The 27,663-nt window shown below is 39.2% G+C and overlaps 2 protein-coding genes across 2 annotated transcripts; both read left to right on the forward strand.

The window, feature by feature from the left end:
* Positions 1–4,370: 4,370 nt before the first annotated feature.
* On the forward strand, positions 4,371–7,835 carry LOC136254394 (muscle-specific protein 20-like). The gene is made up of 5 exons (XM_066047092.1): positions 4,371–4,532; positions 6,158–6,282; positions 7,214–7,385; positions 7,444–7,476; positions 7,523–7,835. The coding sequence occupies exons 1-5, from the start codon at positions 4,482–4,484 to the stop codon at positions 7,697–7,699; spliced, it is 558 nt and encodes a 185-aa protein (XP_065903164.1). The 5' UTR covers positions 4,371–4,481; the 3' UTR covers positions 7,700–7,835.
* Positions 7,836–19,416: 11,581 nt separating this feature from the next.
* Positions 19,417–26,942, forward strand: LOC136253678 (uncharacterized). Its single transcript, XM_066046338.1, has 6 exons — positions 19,417–19,438; positions 19,492–22,533; positions 22,582–23,717; positions 23,910–24,004; positions 26,298–26,678; positions 26,813–26,942. Exons 1-6 carry the CDS (start codon positions 19,417–19,419, stop codon positions 26,940–26,942), a joined length of 4,806 nt encoding a protein of 1,601 aa, XP_065902410.1.
* The last annotated feature ends 721 nt before the right edge of the window (positions 26,943–27,663 follow it).

Genomic DNA, 27,663 nt, shown 5'->3' on the forward strand with positions numbered 1-27,663 from the left:
TTGATTTTATTTTACGAAGAATAGTATGTCACAAAGATAAAAGCATAGATGTCACAAAGAAGGCAACAGTGCTATAAGGACAAAGCTTTCTTAAGTGAAATGTCAATTGTGTGGTTGGAGGTATGTCTCAGTAGTCAAAGGCCGGGGTTCTGTGGTTTCATCGATTAGCTCTTTATATACAGTAGCATAGTATTGGATCACCAGATTGTTATATGGAAAACACACACACACACACACACACACACACACACACACACACACACACACACACACACACACATACACACACACACACACACACACACAATTTTATCAATAATGTACAAATTCAACATGAGTATCAGGTATATATACTACAATAATTACAGTTGACCTATTTTATGTAGTGATTGCAAAATGATGATTTATAGTCTGTCTTTGAAAATTTTCATGTCAAATGATAAAACAATGTCCATTGGTATAGCATTCCAGAGTACTATATAGACGAGGAGAAAATGACAGTTTGTATGTTTGTACTCTGAACTTTGAAGTGATGAGTACAGTGGCTGCATGCATATTGGGTAAGGTGGTATGGATTGGATTTAGTTGGAATATGAAGGTTCCAGTCATCTTATGTTTATGTAGTAGAGTCAAAAACTTCATTTATGAGATGTATTTTAAAAGACTAGCTAGCTAATTTATTTATCCATGTTGATGTCAGTGACATGGTCAACTACCTTGTATGCAGTCAATACCTCCTCCAAAAGATGTATGCAGTCCTTATCTGCAACTGAAATGAGAACAGGGTGTAAGCTCCTTACAGGGATGAGCAACATACGTGCTGACAGGGATCATTGCAACATACGTACAAAAGCAAATGTTCAATTTCAGTTCACAACATTTCTACAGATCAAGTTGCATTTCTCCATACTAACTAACTCAGTACATTGCTTCAGACATGGGGATTGAGTGAGAACAAGTTCAGGTGGTATAAAGAACAAGGATACCCACCACTATGCCCATCAGCTTCTGATTGAAGTCAGTTTTTTATGTCTATGAACGTGTATGCCCACCTGTAGACCTAGCATGCTTTGCATGCTGAGTGTCAGTGCTTTGCAAATTATCAATATTTCATTAACTATGAATTATCATGATCCTCTTGCTTTAAATGATTTACATTATAGCATTATACACTAGCTGATGATCTTTCAACTGATTAACTTTTAGAACCGTTTTATGTTAAGAGGACTCCACAAACTAATTAGCTATAATTGTATAATCTACCTATGATGTTGTACTACCCACAACCATGCAACACCACATAGTTATATTCTTTTGAGGTCATTTGTGCTACCACTGACTATAAATATATCTTGTGTATGCATAAATGATGATAAATGTCTTATTGATTATTAAGAAATATATAGTATATATACAAACAGGGGCCTAGACTCAGGATTACCATACACTGATAGCCAAAAAGTGATCAGTGCAGGAGCCCTGGCAATACTTACAATGCAGTACAAGATTAACTACACAGTAACAAAGTTCAGATCAAGAGGTCCAATGGATCTCACTCCGGGGAAGCTCTAGAATTGAAAATTCTGTAAGAGCAGAAGATGGCAATACGAGCAGCCTGCTCAAACAGTGACCGTAGTTTTCTTCGGCACACAATAAGCAGTAGCCACTTGAGCAAGTGCTTCCAGCATAAAGTGACCCAGACATCCTATCTCAATAGAAATGAGATCAACAACTAACCCAGTACATTGAAGATCATACAGTAAAGAGCCATATTTATCTTCCTTCCAAGCTCTTGCAGCCAATAAGTATTGCTGGGTATTAGTGGGAACGGTCAGCTCAAACAGGTAGATGGAATCCTTAGAAACCAAGACCGAGTCAGGTCTGCTAAGGGAGGTAGAAAGTTCAGTGGGGATAGTGCTAGGAGGGCTGACACTGGCAAGATAACCTGGAAGGTCAGCATAAAGTTTTAAAAAATCTGGTAAATACATCAAAACACCAAGACAACAAGTTCAAAGTTTGTCTCGATCTGTATAATGAACTCTTGATGCTTTATACTTTACATAGATAGCTGTGCACCTGGTAATATAGATAACACCAATGCCATATGACATAGCTATACTGCATGCATATGCATGTCAGTATAACTAGCTAATGGTTAGTCTAATGCCCAGACCTCCTTTTGTGTTTGGGTAGGGGAAAATGGTGTAACTCCAATAGCCATTTCATTCTGAATCCTCATGATAAAATTCTGGGGATTGTTTGAAGATGCAAATAAGCTGCCAACAAGCAAAAGTTATGCTTTTGGTTTTTGTGTACTTCAGTACAGCAGGTGCAAGGAATAAGAAACCATCTTATTTGCAGCTTGCTTCAAACGATCCGCAAAATTTCGGGATTCAGAACAAAATGGTTATTGGAGTTACACCATGCAGACTTTTTTCCCCACTCAAAAAAGGGGAAAAGTAGTCTGGACATGAGACTATTCAGTTAGCACTTTGTTTTAACAAACAAAATTAGATGAATATTCAATGCATGCAACTGAGAAATTTGTATATGCATAAATAAGGATTGTTAGTTGAGGTGGGTTCTGTGACCATATACCGATATATTATAGCATAGGGGGCTATACCTATCTACATAATTATATACTGATTGTAATTATAAGATTTGTAACAAACAGGGTAACTATGGCTAAATAGTATGCATATAATTAATACAGCAATTTTGATGAACTGTACATGTAGATATGTTGCAGCTGAAAGATAAAAATTGCACAAAAATTGTGTTTCTTGAGATTTTGTTCATAATGAATTGTGACATTTCCTTGAGTCAGAAATGCCCAAATGTGCTGGAGTGAAGGAAATGTAAATGGAATTGTGTAAGGAATTGTCACAATTATTTACTCTTCAGTAGTTTATGTAAAGGAATGTGCATGAATTATGACAATTTTTGGGATAGACGTATAAAAATTTCATTAAAGTTTCATTACAGAAACACCATGGAAACATATCTTTTTGCACATTGTGAGCATGCATGCATGCAGGGGCGGATCCAGGGTTTGGCAAGGAGGGGAGCAACAGGGTAGTAGGCATATGGAGCAGGGGCCAGTCTGGGGGGCTGAAAAGGTACTTTATGCTTCAGTACTGAAAATTTTGATGTAGAGCAGTTTATGCACAACCATGCATTTTAACAATAGTAATAAACTATGCTAATTATAAGTGGTCTGTACTGATCAAGAGTTGTTGGGACCAATGAGTCATAAGTAGTTCTATTAGCCAATCGTCATATAGAATGGCACACAAAAGACCATGTGTATTTTGATGTGCTAGTGGCCATGGGATGGTGCTGCAGATGCCAGTTTTTCATTATGCTCAGCAGCTCAGTGTTGAGGATTCTTAATAGTGTAACATGTGTTGACTCTATTTGACTGCTCTATTAGAGTATCTCAATCATGGTTGTTATTTGGGGGGGTGCCCTTGTGCCCCCCCTTATATCCGCTACTGGCATGCATACATTTTGGCTGCCATCTCATTTACTGTATAACTAGTAGGATAGCTAAACGCATACTATCACTCCTGAAACTACAAAGCTCAGTTAATTACATATGTAAGATAATGTAACCATATTTGTTGCCACTACCAAAACACTATAATACTATAGCACCAACCACTCTGTATGCCATTTACATCACCCCTAAAATAGCTACTGATCAATGAAGAGTCATCATGTGCTATTATGATGAAAGCAAACACATGCAGATACTTAACTAGTCAGAATAGCTGTATAATAACTAGTATGTACTTGTCCACTATTTCTTGTTATTCGACATTGTGTGTAGCTAATTCCAAGAAGTTGCTGAGTTGGAGCTTTAGTGTTCCAGTTGCTAAGTGCCGGGACTAGTAAATGGTTTAGATTCATGGACCGAGTGAAATAAACAAGTTGGTTATTCGCTGTGAGCATAGATAATATACCCAGGCACCGCACTATATATTGCTGTGAGCAAGCCTTGGTGTGTTGTTAAAACGTGTTCATCATTTAAAAATTAAAAATTTAGCATTACAGCCTTGGAGAGTGAGCTGTGAGTGATTCTGGCTAAGTTAGTACTTTTTTTGATCGGAAATAAAAAAGATGATATAGCTAAATCAATAATAAAGTGGGCAGAGAGGAAAACTCTGCCCAATCTTCTGATGACTGAAGAAATTGTTGCCATCGAGGTTCCCATTACACCTAGCGCAGCACTAAAGGCCTGTCAAATTTAACTGTGCTAATCAAATGAAATACAGCAAACAGTTGCAAGCATCAGCAACAGAGACTATAAACTTATTAGAAGATTACGGAAGATTACGTAAGCACTACACTATAATTATTAGCCTCCATATTAGTGTTTTGCGGAAGTGGCCTGACCCCAAAGTCTGACCATACTTGGATTCTTGGTTTCATTCAGGTATTTCGACGGTTGGTGCTAGGGCGAGTAAAGAGCGAAGATGGCAGAAAGACCGAAGGGATATGGAATGACCGCTGAACTAGCTGAAAAGGTTAGCTAGTCTATTACGAACGCGCTTGCTGGCGGGTCCCCTTGTTGCTGGGCGCGGTTACCTAGTTTATTTCGTCTGCTCTAGTATAAGGTATGAAAAGCGTGCTCAAAAAGGCAGAGCTATCATACGGTATAAAGTGGCTGCCAGCCTTCAGGATTCTGAGGATTGCCATGCCAGCAGAGCAGCAAGAATCAGTTCAAAAATTGAAACTTAGGCTACAATCAATCGATACGACTTTTTAGTACACGTAGAAGTGTGATAAAGTAGGGTTGTATGCCTTCAACACTCAGTGGATAGCTAGCTACCAGTTGTTTACTGGTTTAATAGTCAGTCAATAGCATCATGAATATTGTTATGGTACTAGGTTTACCAATTTTATTAGTTTAGCTAATCACTTAACAATTATTATAAGTCAGGCATCACTGCAAAGTACAAAGTAGAAACAGTTGACAAAATACTTCCGTAATTATTCGTTCTTGCTAAGTGAACCTCCCTCTGTAAAAGTTTCGTGGTACGTAACTATTTGATACTCTGATGTGTGAACTAGAGTGCTTGCATTTCTGTTAGAATTGTGTGGTGTAGGGCGCTCGGTAGAATGTGACCGTGGCATCATGCATAGTGGTTAGCATGATGTAAAACTGAGCTGATGATCTATATTTGTTCACACCCCCTAGTGGGATTTGAGCATTATTACAATTGTCAGTATGTATGTGCGTGCGTGCGTGCGTGTGTGGAGTGTACTAAAATACTGGATTGGAATTTTTGATGAAATATAAGCCCATTGTGTTAACCATTATGGCACATTCAGAGTATTTGGTGTGAAGACCGTATAAGGTAGCTACATAGCATGACTTCGATCCAATCAATTATCTTTCACAACATTAGATATCATCTCCTGAGGTAACATTTGTCTCTATTGGTAACTAAGAGTAGAATGTCAATCAAGTATAATCATATAGGCTGTGTATGCCTGGGAGGGAGTTGGGCTACTCCATTTTTGTGGTACAGAATATTTGTTTATTGGTCAGTTCTGTTTGTATGGTATCCGTACACTTTGATTTACGTAATTTCACCTGTGAAAACAGAAACCATATTGTAAGCCCAGAAGCCATGCATGAAGGGATTCTGTGGTGTATGTTGAGATATTCATTTGGCTAACCAGAATAGCTAGCATACATGTAGACTGAAATAATGTTGAGTCAGTACCTCCATAAAGTGGGATTTCATCAAGGATCTCACCATGCACTTCTTACATTCTCCATGAACAATTCACATTCTGACTAGAATATATATTGTTCATAGGAATATGAGAGCTAGAGTAGGTAAATGGTGGTCATACTGGGAAATAAACTTGACCATGTAGTGGTGATTTATGAGTTATCAGTCATAGATCAAATTGAAGTTTACACCTTTGTAGCACACACTAATGAAAGCATGCAATATACAACATACCCCAGCTCTCTTATAAGTTAATATAATTGTCTGTTTTGCCATGCACACTATGCAAAATACATGACACTGGTTGCATTGGCCAAAGCTTCATACCACTGATGTAGAGCTTTTGCGTAATGTCAATTTCTTACAGATTATCCTTCTGCTTTTCTTTTATATCTTCTCTATTCTAGAAAGCTGCTAAGAGAGATCCTCAACTTGAGAATGAAGCTAAGCAGTGGATGCAAGCTGTAACTGGAGAGTCCTTTCCTGCTGGTAGTTACGAAGAAGCTCTCAAAGATGGTGTTTACTTGTGCAAGTCAGTGCATATACATGCAGCCTGTATGTATGTGTTTATAGACTTGAACTGAATTAGATGATAAGGTTTTTGGAGGGGTGTTCGGTTAAGAGTGGAGTGTCTGAGTGCTTCCAGTTTTAAAACACACATACACAAAATGTACCCTTAAGCAATAACAGTAAATATTGTGCAACTACTACCCACTGTTGTTTATGCAGCTCAAAGGTACCATAGACCTACTTTATTAACTAGCTGATTTTATGGCATACATACAACTGACTTCAATTGTTTTAAACTACAGTCTCTTCCACACCTAAATCCCCATTGTGTTTTTATAAGCATGAACATTATTCTAAATTCTCCTCTCATAGTCAACAATAACTCCAGATGCCTTGCACTACATTACGTAATGTTGTACCCATAAACAAACGTTCAACTATTCAGCAACTTATGCTAACCTGGCACATGTATAACATGAGGACCAGTCAAATTTACTCTTGTAACTAATTTGCCATGCTGGTTCTCTGCCATTTCCATCAGGTATCACATTCACAAGTGATCATGTTATACACCCACATTGAAGAAAGTGATTTCATTGTTGATAATTCTCCATTTGTTCCACAAGAGCAGTAGAGAACTGCCAGAGTGTACCATGGCTTCATGGTTGAAAGTTTGGTGGTGTAATTTTACAATTTTCTGGCACTGAAAGGGAAGGTTCATGCAAACCGTTCACTGGCTACGCCCCTGGTGCAGGTCACTCAATTTCATAGCTGAAAGATTTCAATATTGTGATATTATTTATATAATATTTTTGTTTCAATAATAGTTAAAGTCTCAATTGTACAGAGAAACTAGTATAGTGCCTTATTTTTATGGTGAGAAAGAGCTAGTCAGTAATGCATTTCTGCTTAGTTGAGCAGAGTTGTACATTTGTCTTTGTCTATACACACAGGGTCATCAACAAGCTTCAACCAGGATCAGTTTCAAAGATCAATACTGGGAAAATGGCATTCAAGTTGATGGAGAACATCAGTAATTTCCTGGAAGCTGCCACTCGCTACGGTGTTGCCAAGACTGATCTCTTCCAAACTGTTGACCTGTATGAAGCTGAGAATATACCACAGGTGTCGTTGACCTTGTATATAAAAGTATGTATTTATTTAATTATTTAATACACAACAGGTGACAGGTTGCATCCATGCCCTAGGACGCCAGGTAATCTTTTACCACAACATTAATGTTACATCACTTACATTTCTAGGCACAGAAGAAGGGATATTCAGGCCCCGCTCTCGGGGCCAAAGAGTCTGCTAAAAATGTACGACAGTTTGATGAGGCAACAAAGCAAGCTGGTGCTGCAACTATAGGGCTTCAGATGGGCACTAATAAGGGTGCTAACCAGTCTGGAATGAGCTTTGGTACCCAAAGGAAACTGTAGACAGAGCTAAAATAATATTTAAGTAGTAGCTATAGTGATTTATTGATTTTTCTTGACGCTGAATTATTAATTTGTTCAGAGTAGCTAGTTAGTGTGCAGTATTATCAAAAGTTCAAAATTATGAACTATACCACAACTTGAATGTAAAGTAGTATATTATGTTAGCAAGGCTGTAATTTCCATGTTAAACCTCATGACAATTTGCCAGCTTCTTAGTTGGCTGGCATCTGAATTTTCACCAAAAATGCATGTATAGATAGGGATCTTCTAGATGCCGTATACTTTTTATTATGCCCTTGTGTTATAGCTGCTTCCAGCACCTAATTGTGAGAATGAGGTGCATAGATCCTGAGATATCCATATACTACACAGCAAATATATATTACATGTGGCATTGATAAATGTGTAGGTAGCTAGTAGTGAGGAAAGTACAGTAAGATTGTTTGTCTCCATCTTGATTACTCTTGCATCTTGACACATTTTGTCTAGAGCTTTCGAGATTCCAGTACATTGCTTAATACTCAAACGATAGCTTCTTGCCCTTCTGCCCTGTTGACAATAGGATCCAGAATCCATAGAAAGTGTAAATGTGCCGTGTTTTCAAGTCCTTAGTTTTGTTGTGACTGTTACCTCTTACCATGTGGCTGAATTTGCAAAATATTCTTTTTTTTTGTACAATCCTCATATGGAATAGTTGATCCTCCACAAACATTTAGCACACAGAAATAAGACGATACCCTCCAACCTTGGCCTAAAAATCCAGGTGCAAATTGACTCAGTAAGAGTATATCAATAACCTAATGCTGGAGTAATTTCTGATTCAAAAATCATGCCATCATAATTTTGGAAAGGTCTAATAGAGCAGTCAGAAATTCTAATAGAACAATCATACAATTATACTACATACGTAAACCAGAAATGCTCTAATATAGAAACTAACTGACAGAATAATCAAAACTGAAATGTAAGCGGTCTAATACAGCAGTAAGCTGATATTGTTGGTGGCATAATTGATTTTCAAAAGCATATAATACATGCTCAACGTAATACTGTATATACATGAATTTGTCGACTGTTCATACAATCTGTGCTAAACCATTCACCATAAACAATTATTAAACTTTGGGAGAAGTGCATGCAATATTGAAGAAAACCTTTTGTGGCAAAGTAGCCATATGATAACAGAACACAAAATGCAGTAATGTAATAAAATTAGGTCTAGAGTAGGTGGAGTTAACATAATTATTTCTGTTATGACTCCTGCACAAGCAGCTATTGTAAGAGATTCTAGTTTCAAACTGTGCTTATAATATGGAGATATTCTTTTTAGTTGCAGTGCAAATAATTATTTTGTACCGTAATGATCCACAGCTGTTAATTGGTGTGCATTACATGTGTACTGTACATTTATAAGCACGAGTGCATAATATATCAGGTCTGGTGATATAACCATACATATTAGTATCATATATAGTATACAGGGGCATATCCAACCAAAGTGATTTCAAGATTTGGTAGTGAGTTACAGATAAAGGGGTCTGGGGGCACAGCTCCCAGCCACTGACAGATTTTGAACATTAAAATGCTTCAAAATTTAATATATTCACAATTTCATGGATAGTATAAACTGTTTCAGTACATGCTTGGTTCTCTCTTAAGTTGTAAACTTTATCATGGCCGGTCAGGTATTGTAGTGACCCAAATGCACATATCCATATTTTCCAATTTAGTTGCTAATTCATTCTTTAAATTTAGTCTTATATTTATTAAAAATAAAATTGTATCCTGCTATGAATGTTGTTAGAATAATGACTGCTCTATTAGAGTGTATAAAGGCATTTCCATGTCCACTTTTGAGGAATCCATGCATGTTTCTCATTTACGCTGTAGCTATACTACCATGCCCTGTTTCCATTTATATCCTTTATATTTGTACTGCCAAATAGATAGCTAGTTTGGTGCTCCTGCTGCAAGCCCACAAGTTAAAATTTCAGAGGGGGTTTCCAGAACCCCACTGCAGGAACCCCCTCAATACACATCCCTGCCATGGTGACCCAAATACCACACTAAGAGAAGGTTGACGCTTTAAACACCATATACCCGTGCTATTAAACTGACACTACAGATGTGGATTCAGTAAATTATGAGCTGAGGATTGTGGTAAGTAATAATCCATTGGACAGTTTGAATATTTAGTGTCATGTATGTGTGAATAATCTATGTGTTAGCTGAGTGTGAATGTAATGGTTGTTGAGAATGGGATCACAATCCCACATTCCATTGTATTAATCCAGCTGGACAAGGCTTCAGTTTTTCGTAAATGTGGCAATGAGACTGTAAAAAAGTAGTTCACATATAATTATGTACAGTATCAATTTCTGAAATAATGGTCAAGTTCACCAGCTTGATTAGAGGAAGCAGAATCAAAGAGGGTAACGAGCTATAGAAGGTGACAAAAATGTATTGAATGTCTCTTTATGTAAAGTAGCATTTTCACCACTACATGGTATACAGAGATCAATTGCAACTTGTACTAGTAGTTGTAGTGTTTGACCTGGATAATACCTACAATTAACAGATAGCTAGGTTAATGGACAACGAAATATAATTGTGTGTACAATTACTGGTTGCTTAAGAGACTGTATAGCTATCATTAATTTATATCATTCTAATCACCAAAGATGTGATATCCATTTACAGTGTCAATGGGAAGTATAAGGATAAAAGTACATTTACATTTAGTTATTATCAGCCATTATTGCCGGTATATATAAATAGTGATTTTATGATCTGTTGTACAAATTCTACTTGTTTTATTTATGAATTATGGTTACCTTCAAATACGATTAATTCATTATTACACTGCAATCATTGCTTCTATATAACTGGTGTCAAAATAAAGCTATTATGCATTTGATTGAAATTAAATGTGATTTTACCACTAAAACCAATTTCATACGCTTCAAAATTTATTATAGATTCCTTTTATGTAATTTGGTGAAATGATAATTGGTCTGTAGACAATCAAGATACTAAACTAAACCATGAATGGCTATTGATATCCCAAATTCCCTTTGGTATGTTTCAGCAACCCTCATTGGTCCCAAGAGGAACTGATAAAGGTGATTCTACTTCATTTACAATCATTAGAGGCGACATTTTGTTCATAACAAGTTTGCAAAATTTAATGTATTAAATGTACACAGTATTAAACTCGTGCTTTCATTAAATTGAAGCAATCTCCATGCAGTTGTAGTCATTGTCATAAGCACTTGAAGTGGCCACTTTTCATTGAATAAATGTACACAGTTTGCAAATGTTAAAACAATACAGCATAATTCTTAGATTTTAATGACCATTTGTACTAGCAGACATTGCGCTCAACAATAATACAGCTAGTTTTCAATTAATGTTGCATTGTATGTTACCGAGTGCTTATTGTCAATATTATATCACAGTTCCTGCACGTGGATTTATTTTTCATAGGAAGAGAGGTCCTACCGAACAACAATAACCCTAATGACCACTTAGTCTATTATCTAGGTATTTCCTGAGGACATGCCTGGATGGGCATGCAGTTACAGGATACTATATGTAGTACAGCTTATGTACTTGCTGACCCAAGGTGATGACCTACACTGTAGATATGCATACAGTAAGAATTTGGTTTTATTATGAGGTGATAAAAGCTAAAGTGTTGTGGTTTTCCTATAAAAACAATAACCTTGCTAGATTGAATACTCCTGTGTCCCTGGCTAGCTATAGATTTCAAAATATCTATAATTGAAGCTCACTATTACATTGCTTGGTACATATCCTGAATTATTCCAAATATAGTTATAGTTTCTATTAAATAATCAGTTTTCATAATCTCTAGATCTGTATGAGTGGGACACCTCCTAAACTACATGAGCAAGGTTAATGGGTGTCAAGAAGACATTGGATTTCTACTGAGTTGTAAAGTGCTGTGAGTAAGGAACAATGCTACTAATCACTTACAGCGTGTAGCACTGTAGCTACATACCTTACTGCATCATCCACCTCTAAAAGCAAGAACTACACAATTTATGTACAGACTTAATGTATAAAATGAAAGTATATACTAGCTACTTTCCCTGCAAAAAAATATCATTGTCATTATCTTTGGTTGTAAATTTTCGATTGTTGTGCCTTTCTCCAATTCCAGTATACTCTCCTATGGTTAGTGGATATTTTGTGCAGCAGTTCCTACACTAAATTGAGTGTAGTGCATATAGGACCAGGTCTTGTCACTCTTTTGATAGTCTAATCTCATCTCCCACTCTACCCTTTTTGTTAGACAATGCATCCATTTCAACCCACACCAAAACTCAGTGTTGAGCTCGAGGTCTCCAAATCCTTCCTCATAATCAACCCAGATCCTGTTAAAGCTAACTTTGCTACCTTTTCTGTTTCTTTGTATGACAGTCCATCCTCCACCAGCAGTGTTCATGTCACAATAAGCATCAATATGTACTGAAGCAAAAGGAGAAGATGGCTCACAGGTGTATGGTTTTCATCTGATAGATAGCAGAAGGTACTTCTTTTTCAGCAAAAATAGTCAGGTCACAGCAACTACTCATGGTTATATTTTGTGGCTTACACCTGTCTTTGAACATGTTACAGTAACCGAGGAGGTTATCAGGGAACTGATTAGCATTGACCACCAGTATAGAGACAACCAAGTGATGGTAAATTGTGCAGCAATCTTCATCACTGATCTTTTGATAACAATCTGGAAAAGCACACCCAGCTTGCACTAAGGCTGTCATGTAGTCCAGTAAACACTGATGAAGTGCTAAGATTTTGGAAACTTCCCAACTCTACGTAAATTCACAAAGGATCACTTTGATCATAAAAAATGCTACATTGACCAAATTTGTTTGTGGTTTGGTTGGGCTGACAAGATGAAATACTGGTACTTGAAGAAGTAAAGTGCTTAAGAAAACCCATTATCAGTGAAGGCCCTAAAAATCAGACAAAATCAAATGTAAGAATATTGTGTCAATGGTTAACTTGCATGTCCGTGATGGGAGACGACAATAAAATGAAGAACAGCCACAGATGCCCTGACTCCTATCTTTTTAATGTCATTATTCTATGGTCATGCAATTTTCAGTCCTTATTGAACTGTTAATTGGCTGTGTATCAATACAAGTTGCAGAATGCAGCTAAATATTCTATTCTGGTATTGAGAAATGTAATGACAGTGCAGTTTGTGCCCACATTCCTGGATTGTGCATAATTATTGTGGTTTTTAAACTGAGATCATAAACTATCTGCCTATTCCCCATTCTATATTCTCAAAATTGTTTGTTATCATAATAAATGCAGCGTTGACACAGTTGGTAGTCTTGGTTTACTATATTTGCATACATAGTTGAAAATGTCTTTTAGTTGCACATACTTTCAATCCTTAATTTTAATAGAATACAAGCAGCATGCATGCTAAACTATTAATCTGCATTCCTAAAACTATTATGCTGTATCTACAGACTGGGATAAATAGTTCATGTATATCAACTCAAACATACACAGGATGTCACAATGTATAGTTGGAAATAGTTATACGTATGTGCTCATATGGAACCACTATGCTTGTTTGAAATATAACCATCATTGCTAATACTTAATGGAACATATTCATTACGTGATTCATGTATTAGTAAGCACAGTCATGTGTATTAGTTAGATAAACTGCTGGCACGTAGTAGAGAATTCCAATTAAATGACACTCCATACTTCATTGATATGACAAATATTGCGCTATCTTTCAGGTATCATTTTAGTCCAAACCCCTCCAAAATTGGTGGTTCTTATCAAGAGACACAAGAATATAAATTGACAGTGCAATAATATTTGTGTATATAGCATATTCAGTGCTTTTAAAGTACACTGCAGTGTAAAGAAAAAATTAGGAATTGTACAAGCTGGTAAGATAAAAGTCCTTAAACAAGGGAATCTTCACCTGAAGTGCAAATTTAATTCCTACTTCAGCCAATATAATTAGCAATAAACCAACATGATTCACTGTAAAGTTCTAATAACAATAAATACTTGTATAGATTTAAAGGAAGAAAATCTATCCCTTCTGGAGGAGCACCTGACTAGATATTGATTGGGTGGCCTGCAGTTCGAATCCTGGGGTATAGGAGGTTTTTTTCTCTCTCTCTTTGTCTCAATAATTTTTCTGTTTCACCTTATTGTTAGGTTAGGTGATGTTGAAGTCTCTATTTCCTGTTTGTTTGGTTAGGTAATTCAAAGGCTAACACTAACAGGCATCAACAACTAATTCTTTATGGATCCACCAATGAATCCCATTCAGTTAATTCTGGTGTTACCCAAGGAACCAGCTTATGTAGCTCCCCAATTGTTTTTATGTTGCATTGATCAATGACTTTGATGTCTGTCTGCAATGAATCCTATGGAACGAGGTTCTAGTGGAACTGCGAGTCTGCAACACAAGGTGAAGGAAACAAATAGGTGTGTCCATGAGCTCTTTCAGAAAGTGTTGCAAGAGCACGTTAGTTGGGGGAAAGGTATCATTAAACAATGAGTGAAGATTATCACAAAGTAGTGCAAGTGGTTGCACATGGAATCCTTTGACCGAAATGAAATTATTACTAATATACAAAGTTAACAGGTTAGTTCTATGTGTTACTATATTTTGATAAACACTAGACACCCATAACCTTGTTGAGCTGAGACAGCCATGTTGAGATTGTTGACTATTTAATGTATCATTTAATAGATAAATATCGACTACAGTATAGCAGATTACTGAATCAGCAAAAATGATGCTTAAGCATGAAAGGCAATCTAAGTAAAACTACTATAGTGCTCGAGATGTATTCTATATACTACCTTAATTTTACAAAAATAAAGTGTATAACTGTGCTAAACAAATGAACAAGAGTACTGCAACTAATAAAATTACAGCCCATAATGGTGAAATGGTATCTATAGATACCTCAAAAAATATGCAGTCATTTTTACACCACTGATCATCCATGGCAGTATCAACTGTAAAACTATAAATCATCACTTTACCAGTGGTCAGGTTATCATATGCACTATATGAAGCAACTACAGGCAATTTCTTGTGATTCTCATTGGTAATCTGGTTAAGTACTTGCACCTTTAACCGAGTAGATGATGACTTTTCTCCCTGGTAAAGAGTAGGATCATGTCTATTCATTATGACATATAAATGCAACAGAGCAGTGCTATCTCTAATACTGCTTGATGCATCAAAGCACAAATACATCTTGCGTAACTTTCCATTATAATTAACAGAAAAATGTGCACTTTCCCACTTTTCTCTGTGTCTTTTCTTGTCGGTCACATGAGATACCTTTACAACAACTGGAATGGTCTGATTGCCTGATGTGGATGCTGTAGCCATTGCAGCTAAGTACCTAGGCCAGTCTTCAACATCTCTACCATAAACCAAACGGTTATAAATCTGATATATTGCAGTCTTTATGGTAGCACGTGGTTGTGGTGCCACTATGGTAGTACGTGGAGCTTTAGTAATGGTGAATTCTTGCTTGATACGTGCTAATTCAACTTTAGTAGTAGCAACCTCTTTGTTGGTATTAGCTAGTTCCAGCAATACCTGCTGTAGCTGCTGCTCAACATTTCTTAATCGGCTTTCATTTCCTGCCATTGGTTTATTCTATTGTACAAACAAAAAATAACCAGAATAATATCTTTATCATACACAAAGACTGTATATTAAAACCAGATACATACATACATCTAATGATATACAGTAACCTCTTTTATACATATTCAGGCTGTAGTAGATTCAAACCCTAAGAATAGCTGCTACATATGTCTATAGCTACTGGTTGCTTACATAGATTTCACTGAGACATTATCATACAGCATGATAGTACTGTACATGAGAGATTTTGGGCTTTTCTGGCCAAAAATTTCACCCTAAAATCAGTCTCACAATACCTTCATGGCACCTTGACAGTATTGGTTACAAGCCCAAAGATGCCTTCAGTATGACCTGAAATGCTTTTAACACGTAGGAGGAAAAATTAGGAATTTTAAGTTGGATATTTCAAAAAATTTGGAATTTATAACTAGAGTAGGGACCATAGCACATCAATAGAAAGTACCGAAACAAGCTGGAGTAGTGCATGATATTAAATCATAGTAATACAATAAGAAGTGTTATATCCCTACTGTACTCCAAGATACCATAATGGAAATGCACAGTAGGGATATAACACTTCTTATTGTTTTACTGTGATTTAATATCACGCACTGCTCCAGCTTGTTTCAGTACTTTTTATCGATGTGCTATGTTCCCTACTCTAGTTATAAATTCCAAATTTTTTGAAATACTTGTTTGTTAACTTTTTTTTGTAAATAATATTATGATTGGTGATGCATACAGCATTTGAAATGGCACCATGTGCCCCAGCTATATCGTCTGAAAAGTGAAGTATCCATTACGCTTCGTTGTCAGCTATGTTCAACCTGTTACACAGCAGTACGAATCAAGAGCTGTTCGAAAAGCATCTCTGCAACCCACGCATACCGAAAGAAAGGGTTGGTGCTGCGCACCTCAGTTATATAAACTATCATCTGAAAAGTGAAGTATCCATTATGCTTCGTTGTTGGCTATGTTCAACCTGGTACACAGCAGTACGAATCAAAAACTGTTTTATAAAAACACCTCTGCAATTGAAGTAGCTACTATTAAAAATACGGACAATTTTCGTTACGAAGGGAAGCCATCACATGCTACCACCAAATCGACACTTTTCGCTGTCAGCAAAGATGAATGGGACACAAAGGAGGACACTGGTAAGTCCATGAAGAATGCATTGTACGTACTGCGGTATGCCAAAAGGCACCTCTCGGGCTGAAGCGACGTCGAACAGTGCAAAAATCAAGCCAGTAGCCTTAGCCGTTATCGAGTTACGCTTGACTGAAGGCATCAGGCAGTCAGTCAGTCAGTCAGTCAGTAGAAAATTCTGTTGAATAAAAAAATTTTAAAATTCCGTAGCAACTTGTTGAAAGCGTTTCGAGTCAATCTGAAAGCTCGTTTGGGCTTAGTTTTACCTAACCAATACTGCCTCATCGTCGTCTGGGAAAATTGAGGCTGTCTTTTGGGTGATGTTATTTCGTGGGCCACGCCTACTCCTTTGTGGTCCCTACTATACACTACTATCATAGTGTATGATACTATCGTAGTGTATGATTAGGGATCAAAGTAAGTTATGAAACAAGGGAATGGCTAAAAAGTAGTGAAACAAGAGAGGTTGTCTCAATAGTATATCTGCTGGTATAGACAACCTCTTTTGTTTCACTACTGTTTAGCTATTCCCTTGTTTCATAACTTTGTTCTTTGATCCCTAATCCAACTTAAACTTCTTAATTTTTTCCTTCTACTTGTTTGTTTACTTTTTTATAACATAATTATGACTGAAACAGCACATACCACATCAAAAGAATGGTGCTAGGCAAGCCATAAAGCTAATTTTGCATCTGGATGCGTGCCCCGACAATCAATTACTTAGAAGTGAAGTGGCCATTACACTTTGTTTTCAGCTATGTTCCATCATCATTACACAGAGTTGCTAACAAAGAACAGTACAAGAAGCATCTCTGCAATCAATCCAGTCGCTATGGAAAACGGATGGTAAGTGTCATAGCTAGTCAACACAGCCACAGGGAAGCCATATTACGCTATGACGAATCAACGCCTAACATTGTCAACTAGGACACAAAGGAGGACAAAGAGAAGTCCATGATGCATGTATTGTACGTACTACAATTGGTGAAAGGGCATGTCTCAAGATGAAGCAATGTCAAACAGTGAAGAAATCAAGCTTGTAGTTTTTCCCATTGTTGAGTTATGTTAGGGTCACTCTGAATATGTTTATGGGCTTGGGTGTGCGTAACTAATACTGCCAAGCTGTAATAAAGGAAAGGTGAGGCTGTGTTTTGGGTAATATTGTAACCCAAACCACCATGATCACTAATATACAGTACGATACTACTGTACTGTATGATAAATTGCTACATTTTTTAAATCATTCAGTGGAATTTTCTGTCGAGATTGATGACTGAATAACTCTATTCGTAGCTAGTGTACATTCATTTATTTATTGTATTAGGTTAGGTCATAAACTTAGGTATTTCCCCTTGTGTGCTTGTACACGTGAGCTATTGTGTGTGCGTTAGATAGAGTTCTCCCCGCCTCGTGTTGCAAGGTTACAAGAGTCGAGTGGCTTTCATCGGGCGTTCCGACCTGCAGAACCTGGTAGCTGTTACGACCGGTATAGAAGATTATCGTACATCCGTAACATTGGTGCTGTGACGCAGTTGAATCGCGAGCCTTACACTTCTAACCCGCCATTGAAAAGTCGTGGTACCGTGGCATAAAGGATAACGGTACCCAGTAAGGCAAGCGATTTCGTTAGTGACACTGTTGTTCTTGCTTGTTATTTCAGTTGGCGATCGGAATTTGTTCGACGGAAGTTTCACACCTCCGAGCATCAAGAAGGGCTCACCGCGCTCACCTGACACGTGTATTTGGAAAGATTGCTTCCATCCTGGAGAGTGATGAGGCTCCCAACGAGAGAGATGCTGCCACCCTTCAAACATCATTAGAACAAATTGAGGCTAAGAAAGCCACACTAACAGAGTTGGATGCTAAAATCCTAGCCACCATCAGTGATGCAACAGAATTAGAGACAGAAATACTGGACTCAGAGGAGATAATTTTCACATTGGCAGAGAAGATTTCCTTCATTAAGGCAGTGCAGTCAAGACCGAAACCACTCAATGTTCAAGCTCCACCTTTTCAACCACTGAGTGTCCAAAGCCCACCACCAACACCAGCAAGTGATTCAGTTAGTGATCAACAAGGAAGTGATTCAGTTAGTGATCAACAAGGAAGTGATTCAGTCAGTGATCAACCAGGTAGCCATCCGGCTAGTGATCAACAGTCTAGTGAGGCCACGCTGGTAACTAATACCACTCAACAACAACCAAGAGAAACCAATGAAGGATCACAACCTAATCAGGCTCAGGGGTATGTTAATACATTTGCTGGTGTCCCCCAGAATGTTAGCCGCCTCCCTAAGCTAACATTACCAACATTTGGAGGTGACCCATTGAAGTGGCAAACATTCTGGGACTCCTTTGACTCTGCTGTGCACTCCAATAATGTGTTAACAAATGTTCAGAAGCTTAATTATCTAAGGGCACACCTTGAGGGTGAAGCTGCAAGAACCATTGCTGGGTTTCCTTTAACTAGTGTCAATTACCAACAGTCAGTAGACCTTTTAAAGGGTAGATTTGGTGATCAACAAAGGATTGTCAATGCCCACATGCATGCTTTGATGAACTTGCCACTAGCTAAGAACAACATCACAAGTTTAAGGGGTTTTCATGATGCAATTGAGAGCCACGTGAGGGGACTGTCAACATTAGGGCAAGCAACAACATCGTACGGAGCCCTACTAGTTCCCATGATACTAGGGAAACTTCCAGTGGACATTAGAAAGAACTTGGCCAGAGAACACAGCAGTCTTGAGTGGACACTTGACAAACTTAGAGAGGCAATCACAAAGGAAATACGAGTCCTTGAAGCTGGTGCCTTGTTCCTCCATCTCAGTTTGAAGATCATCACTCTACCGCATCATTTCACACAGGAGCCTTAAGTAGACATGAACCCAGGAAGCTGCCGAAGTGTGTGTTTTGTAAGGGATCACATCCAGCCACACAGTGTGACTCCGTCTCAGACCAATCCAAACGTATTGACATTGTCAAAAGGGATAAGTTGTGTTTTAATTGTCTTGGACACCACAGAGTCAGTCAGTGCCAGTCTAAGGGTCGCTGCAAACATTGTAAGGAACGGCATCATACCAGTTTGTGCCGAGGAACACACAATCCCCAGACTCCCAGTAACACACAGAAACCAGCTTCCGAACAGCCATCTGTCCCTCCTACGCAAGCTTCACAGAATCTGATCAACTCTGCAATGTCACAACCCCAGCTAGCTAAGGTGTGCTTCCTGAAGACAGCCGTTGCCACAGTTAGAGCTAACAACTATTCTGCACAAGCAAACATTCTTCTGGATGAGGGAGCACAACGCTCATTTATCACACAAACTCTTGCAAATTCTCTACATCTTAACACTCAAAGAACAGAACGTATTGCTATTGCTGCATTTGGAACATCAGAAGCCTCCAACCAAACCCTTCCAATTGCCACAATCCAATTACAGACTACTGAGGGCACAGAGATTCCAATATCAGTCCTTGTCACTCCAAGAATTGCTCAGCCACTCCGTAACCTTCCATTTTCCTATGTTAAGCAATTGTCATATTTGAAAGGGTTACAGCTCAATCATGCAGTGTCAGATAGTGGTGACATTAACATATCCATGCTTATTGGAGCTGACGCCTACTGGTCAATTGTGAAAGAAGCTGTAATTAGAGGACCAGGTCCCACTGCTGTGGAAAGCAAGCTTGGATTCTTACTTTCAGGACCACTGTACAACTACACCCCTGCTCTAACATCTGGCATGTTCCACCTCAGTTCTGTATCACTGTATGACTCAACTGATTTTACCAACAGTGGCAACGTGTGGGAAACTGATTCTGAGCAAATTAGCCACTTGTCCACATTCTTACAGGAGTACCTACGTGACTCAGTAACTCGTCAGAGTGATGGTACCTATCTTGTGAACTTTCCGTGGAAATCTAACCACCCCGTATTGCCTACCAACAAGTCTACTTGTGAACGACGAGTGCAGTCACTCACCCGTAAACTGAGTAAAACACCTGAGCTGCTCAAAGTTTACAACGGAATAATTGAAGAACAATTGAGACGTGATTTCATTGAGAAGGTGCCAGACTCTGATTTATCGAAGCCGTGCCACTACATACCACACCATGGGGTACACAAGGACTCGACCACAACCCCCTTGAGGATAGTCTATGACTGCAGCAGCCGTGAAACTAAGCACTTGGCCAGTCTCAATGATTGTCTAGAAACAGGGCCTCCATTTTTACAAGAGCTACCAGCTATCCTCCTCCGTTTCCGTTCCCGCAAGTTTGGTGTCAGTGCTGACATTGAGAAGGCGTTTCTGCATGTGCAGTTACACCCCAAGGACCGTGATTTCACCCGTTTCCTGTGGCCATGCAACCCTGATGATCCTGAGAGCCCACTTCAGACCTACCGCTTCAAAGTTGTTTTGTTTGGGTCAGCCAGCTCTCCGTTTATGTTGTATGCTGCTCTTCACTGCCATCTAACACAATGCAGTTCAACCACAGCAAAGGATCTTCTTCACAATTTGTATGTGGACAACATTTTGTCAGGGTGCTCAACTGAAGAAGAAGCCATTCTATACTACACTGAAGCCCGAACAACACTTTCTGAAGCCAATTTCAATTTACGGAGCTGGGCATCTAACAGCAAGCAAGTTTGTGCAGCAGCAGAGAGGGATCATGTCGCAGACAATAGTGAACAAGTCAACACTCTTGGACTAGTGTGGAACACAAGTAATGATAGTTTGTCACTTACTCAGAAGGCCTTTCCATCATGTGATTCTCCAGTTACGAAACGTGAGGTGTTGCAACAATCATCAAAGATCTTTGATCCACTGGGTTTTACCTCCCCAGTTACAATTAGTACTAAGTTACTACTACAACAGCTATGGCAGAAGAAGTTATCATGGGATGACCCACTCCCACCAGAGCATCAACAACAATGGCAGACACTACTTCAAGATCTTGAACAATTGCACATTATCTCTATTCCTCGATGTTATTTAAAGAATGGATTGAGTACAGCTGCACCAATTGAATTACACATATTTTGTGACGCAAGCACTAAGGCTTATGGCGCAGTGGCATACTTCCATCAACACTGTGAATCATCATTTGTCATTTCCAAAACTAGAGTAGCTCCACTGAAGCAGCATACACTCCCCAGACTGGAATTGATGGGTGCCACCGTTGCTGCACAGATGTACACTTGGATCAGTTCCTCAATCAATTACAAGATTGACGTAGTTCACATGTGGTGTGATAGCCAAATCGTACTCCATTGGCTCAACAGTGACAAGAGACTGAAACAGTTTGTTTCAAACCGTGTGTCATCAATTACCAAGGCCTGCCCTGCTCAATGGTGGGGTTACTGTCCATCTGCAGACAATCCTGCAGACTTGTTAACCAGAGGCATTTCACTTTCAGCACTACGAGCTTCCAGTATGTGGACACATGGTCCAGAGTGGATTGTCCGTGAAGAGTTACGGCCACAATGGAGTACGACTGACATACAGCATGTTCAACTCACTGTTGCAGAGACTGAAGTGCTATCCCCCAACCCAGTTGAGGAAACAAGTGAAGACAATCAATTATCCTCTGTAGCAACCATCATTGACATAGAAAGGTACAGTACACTGTCTAAACTGTTATATGTCACTGCATATGTGCTACGATTCATTGAGTGTATTAAATCACATGGGTCCAAGCCTACAGGACCAATTACAGCTGGTGAACTAAGCAAAGCTCAGAACATGTGGATACAAAGCTGCCAACACTCAACATACTTGAAGGAAATCAACTCCTTACACAGAAGCCAGACATCTACTAGACGTTTGCCACTAGTCAGACAGCTTCGATTGTTTTTAGACTCCTCCAATTTTCTCCGCTGTGGCGGGAGGATACATAATGCTCCTGTTGACCACAACACCAAGTTTCCTTACCTCCTCCCTGAGAATCACAGACTGACCACATTGATTGTGTACGCCACTCATGCCACTCAATTACATGGAGGCACTCATGCTACTGTCACAGCCCTAAGATAATGCTTCTGGATTCCAGCAGCACGAAGAGTGGTAGCCAAGTTACTAAGGAAGTGTGTGATCTGTCGCAGAGTCGCTGGTAAACCATTCCCTACCCCTGATCCCCCACCACTGCCGCTGGCCAGAGTCCAAGATGGGCCTCCCTTCAGTGTAACTGGAGTTGACTTCACAGGAGCCATGTATGTGAAGAGTGAAGGAGCAACTGGTGAGTACAAGGTATATGTCTGCCTGTTCACCTGCGCCAGTACCAGGGCAGTGCACCTTGAAGTGGTGACTAATCTTACTGAGGAAACCTTCCTACAAGCCTTCCGTAGATTTACAGCACGCAGGTCATTACCTCGGTTAATTATATCTGACAATGCTTCGACCTACGCATCAGCAGCAAAGGAATTAAATGAGCTTTTCCAGTCACGAACACTGCAGTCTGCTCTCACATGCAGGGGCACAACATGGAAGTTCATTCCCAAGAGAGCCCCTTGGTATGGGGGCTTTTGGGAAAGGTTAGTCGGGATGGTGAAGATGTCTTTGAAGAAGACTTTGGGCCGAGCCTTCATCACTCTGAACACCTTACAGACTACTATTGTGGAAGTAGAGGCAGTACTTAATGATCGACCACTGACCTACCTTCCATCCTCCACAGGAGACCTGGTGCCATTAACACCATCTCACTTACTGTATGGTCGCCGAATCATTGCCCTACCACACCCTGATGTACAGGAAGAAGAGATTGCAGACCCAGATTATCCTTCAGCTGAACAACTGCGAAGTAAGGTGGGCCGGCAGGGGCTGCTGTTACAACACTTTGTATCTCGTTGGAAAAAGGAGTACTTGACCTCCCTACGAGAAAGACACCGTACAGCGGGCTCTATGGAACAGACAGTGAAGACAGGTGATGTGGTACAAATTCATGATGACATACCCAGAAGCCGTTGGAAACTTGGAGTAATTGAGGAACTTGTGAAGGGGAATGATGGGTATATCCGATCAGTGACGGTACGCACAGCGAGTGGACGTACCAACCGTCCCATTGCCCGTCTATACCCCCTGGAAGTGGAAGATCCCTCGACAGATGTTGAGCCAGTTCAACAGGAAACTGAGTCAACTGTCCAACAGAATACTGATCAAGTTTCACCCAGACACCCTAGAGCCGCTGCTGTAAGAGCAAGGAAACAGTTGAGTGAATGGACTGAAACTCTACGCCGCCCCCCGGAGGATGTCGAGATTGATGACTGAATAACTCTATTCGTAGCTAGTGTACATTCATTTATTTATTGTATTAGGTTAGGTCATAAACTTAGGTATTTCCCCTTGTGTGCTTGTACACGTGAGCTATTGTGTGTGCGTTAGATAGAGTTCTCCCCGCCTCGTGTTGCAAGGTTACAAGAGTCGAGTGGCTTTCATCGGGCGTTCCGACCTGCAGAACCTGGTAGCTGTTACGACCGGTATAGAAGATTATCGTACATCCGTAACATTTTCTACTGACTGACTGACTGCCTGATGCTTTCAGACAAGCATGGCTAAGGCTACGGGCTTGATTTTTTACTATTCAATATCGCTTCAGCCACTGCATTTAATACCACAATATGTAACACTTTCACACCTCAGATCAAAGGAGCCGCCTGGGCTACAACTGGGCAGTGTTTATATAGACGTTGATGTTGAAATCGATTGTGGGAATCGATCAACACTAACGTGATTAGGATGCACGACTTGGATTTTACTATGAACACCACTCAGATGGAGAGTGTTTCGTTATCCTCGCCATCCTACATATCGAAAAATGTTGGGCTAAGGTGAAAACTAGTGTTATAGCTTATTCATCGATCTTTTCCACACATTTTCGAATATGGACATGCCCCCATCACGAAGCTGCCACTCTGCATGGAGTAACCACTCTACAAGCAAGCTTACCTGTCTAGGCCTTGAACTGCGTAGTTTTTCCATAAACGATTCAATAGCACTGATTAAAACATTAAACTCGCATAACAGAAATTCTCTGTGATACCTCTAGGATATGTCCATTTATCATAACCGAACGTATCCAGAACGTACTAGCTACTGACCCATAATCAAAAATTTTAGGTATGCATATATAATACATCCAGTGGCTGCACTCGTATTGGCTTGGGTACTATTCTTCGATTTTAATGCTTTGCAATGGGTTGAACATAGCTGAAAACAGAGCATAATGACAACTGCACTATTTCAGTAATTGATAGTTGGGATGCGTATTCAGATAAAAACAATAAGCCTGGAACCATTCCTTCTTGCAATGTGGAGTGTGCAGGTTCACCAGTCATAATAATGTTATAAAAAAGTGAACAAACAAGTATAAGGGAAATTGGGAATTTTAAGTTCAATTATGGATCACAGAAACAAAAAATAGTGAAACAAGGGAGGTCACCTACACCTGAAGATATACTTGTGGACATTCAATCCCTAATTCATTTGTGGGTATAAACTGAATTAGGGATTTAATGTCCACTAATATATCTTCAGCTATAGGCGACCTCCCTTGTTTCACTACTTTTTATGCCTATGATCCCTGATTGAACTTAAAATTCCTTGTACTTGTAGTTTTTGAATGTATATCCCAACTGTAACTATCAAATAGGTGTGAAATGGCCATTATGCTTCATTTTCAGCTGGGGTCTTGAACCTATCGTTAAGTTAAAGGTATCTAGCAAGCGTGAGCACTTTAATAAGTTTGAATATGCTGCTCAAGGAAAGTGTTAATAGGGGCAGTGTTGGGCAAGTTACTTTGTAAAAGTAACTAGTTACATATTACATATTACTTGCAACTGAACAATTTAGTTACAGTTACATATTACCCATAAAATAAAGTAACTATAATAATATTACATATTATATTACTTTGTGTCCACAGCCTTAAGCTGTCACGTGTAAAACTACCACTTTATCACGTGACATGATTGCGCCGTTGGACAATGTGCAAACCTTGGTTATAAGTAAGAAGCTGGTGAATAAGCTTCATTCAGTAGGCTTCGTTACTTCATTGTAGCTAGGCGTTTCTCAGAGGATAACTATCGAGCTTAGTAACTTCGTTACTTGTAGTAATAATATTACATAATATTAGACTCGTTACAGTAACTACATTACTTAGATAACGCGTTACATTTGTAAGTAAAGTAACTTGAGTTATATTACCCGTTTTTATAGCATATTTCGTTATATTACTTAGTTACCACAAAAGTAATAATATTACGTAACGCGTTACTTATGTAACGCGTTACTCCCAACACTGATAAGGGAAATAAATGCCTCGATATGGTTTCATTGCATGAAGAAGATGAACAACCAGCCTGATTGAAGATACAAGGAAAGACAAGGTGCAGAGGGCACATACTCATGATAATCCCAAAAGGCACATACCACTGGCGAGTTTGTTATTGTGGTGTAAAATGGGGGCCGTGGGCTGCTTCGTTTGGGCTCCAGCCTTGTGACTGTGGTCAGGCAGGCAAGCAGGGTTGCTGGTAGTCAGTCAGTCAGTCAGGCAGGCAGGCAAGCAGGCATCACTTAATTTCTGCTTCAAATTTGAAAATTTTAGTTTAAACTTGCTTATAAAATAAAGATTACAATTTCATAGATCCACTAATAGAAGTACTAGAACATTCTATGTAAGTTCTGTAACTCTTATTGTAGAATTTATCAACAGCTGGCGGCAAGACTGAACAGGTGACAACAAAGTCACAATGTCATTGTTAAAGTATTTAGTTGGAAGAAGACCACCAGTGTTACTAAGGAGATACTACCTGATCCATCAGGCAGTCTTTCGAAAGAAGTTCCATCGTCAACTATCGCGGCAGCCAATGAAATAGCAGTGACTGTATTGACAGCCAGTAAAAAGAAGAAAGAGTACACTAAGCTGACTGATGCCCAGAGATTGCAAATAGGGAAGAAGGCCAACAAAATTGGGATAGCTGCCGCTATACGATTTTACAATGACAAAGTACCAGATCTAGGCCCATTGCTAATGGAGCCTACTGTTCGTAGGTTAAAGCATCAATACAATGATGAACTAAGGAAATACAATGAAGAACTAAGGAAAAGACCACAAGATACTGACCCTGACCAGGACCCTGGTGAATTACTCGAGTTGCCATTGAAAAAAGGGGGGAGGCCACTTTTACTCGAAGAAAACCTAGACAGACAGGTCTGAGCCTACCTAAACGCAATTCATGAACGTGGTGAAGCTGTGAATATATCACTTACAATTGCTATTGGCACAGGTATTGCAATGAAGATAGCAAGTTTGCCAGCATACACTGCAATGATGGCTTCGAGTTATCAAAAGACTGGGCTAAATACCTTATGCAACGTATGGGGTTGGTGAAACGTAGAACAAGCACTAAAGCATAAGTGGATGTTAAAAATTTTGAAGAGATAAAGAAGGGGTTTTTGCTAGATGGACATAATGTTATGGAAATGGATGAGATTCCTCCAGATCTGGTCATAAACTTTGATCAAACAGCTGTACACTATGTACCAGTTGATAATTGGACGATGGCAAAAGAAGGTAGCAAACACGTAGAGATCATAGGGAAGGATGACAAGTGCCAAATTACGGCAGTCTTAGGGGGGACGATGAGTGGAGATTTTCTTCCGGTGCAACTGGTGTACAAAGGGACAACAAAGCGCTGTCTTCCCTCATTCAAGTTTCCAAATGACTGGGACATTAATTACAGTTGTAATCACTGCTGCAATGAGAAAACGATGTTGGATTATGTGCACAAAATCCTTTTTCTATGCTGTGCCAAAAAGTGGAGTGAATTGGCATTACCTCCTGATTACCGTGCTTTGGTTTTGTTTGATAATTTAATGGGCAGTGTACAGAAGAGATCTTAACTCTATTGGATAATAACCACATCAATGTTATTATAATCCCAGCAAACTGCACAGATAGGCTTCAGCCTCTGGACTTGGCTGTCAATAAATCTGTAAAGAATTTTCTTCGAAGAGAATTCCGGTATGCGAAGCAAGTTTGCAGTCAACTGGATGAGGACCGTGTTGAGCTCATTGAATCTCCGTCTGACCACTATAAAACCTTTAGGGGCTCAGTGGATGGCCAATGCTTTTGACT

Source organism: Dysidea avara, chromosome 4, assembly GCF_963678975.1.
Source record: "Dysidea avara chromosome 4, odDysAvar1.4, whole genome shotgun sequence".
Lineage (NCBI taxonomy): Eukaryota > Metazoa > Porifera > Demospongiae > Dictyoceratida > Dysideidae > Dysidea > Dysidea avara.

Bases quoted from the DNA above. Each gene is read 5' to 3' on its own strand.
- LOC136254394 (XM_066047092.1), top strand. From the start codon at position 4,482: ATGGCAGAAAGACCGAAGGGATATGGAATGACCGCTGAACTAGCTGAA. The intron at 4,533-6,157 runs GTTAGCTAGTCT...TCTCTATTCTAG, and splicing joins CCGCTGAACTAGCTGAAAAG to AAAGCTGCTAAGAGAGATCC. The intron at 6,283-7,213 runs GTCAGTGCATAT...CTATACACACAG, and splicing joins GATGGTGTTTACTTGTGCAA to GGTCATCAACAAGCTTCAAC.
- LOC136253678 (XM_066046338.1), top strand. From the start codon at position 19,417: ATGAACCCAGGAAGCTGCCGAA. The intron at 19,439-19,491 runs GTGTGTGTTTTG...ACTCCGTCTCAG, and splicing joins GAACCCAGGAAGCTGCCGAA to ACCAATCCAAACGTATTGAC. The intron at 24,005-26,297 runs GTATAGAAGATT...TAAAGTATTTAG, and splicing joins CCTGGTAGCTGTTACGACCG to TTGGAAGAAGACCACCAGTG.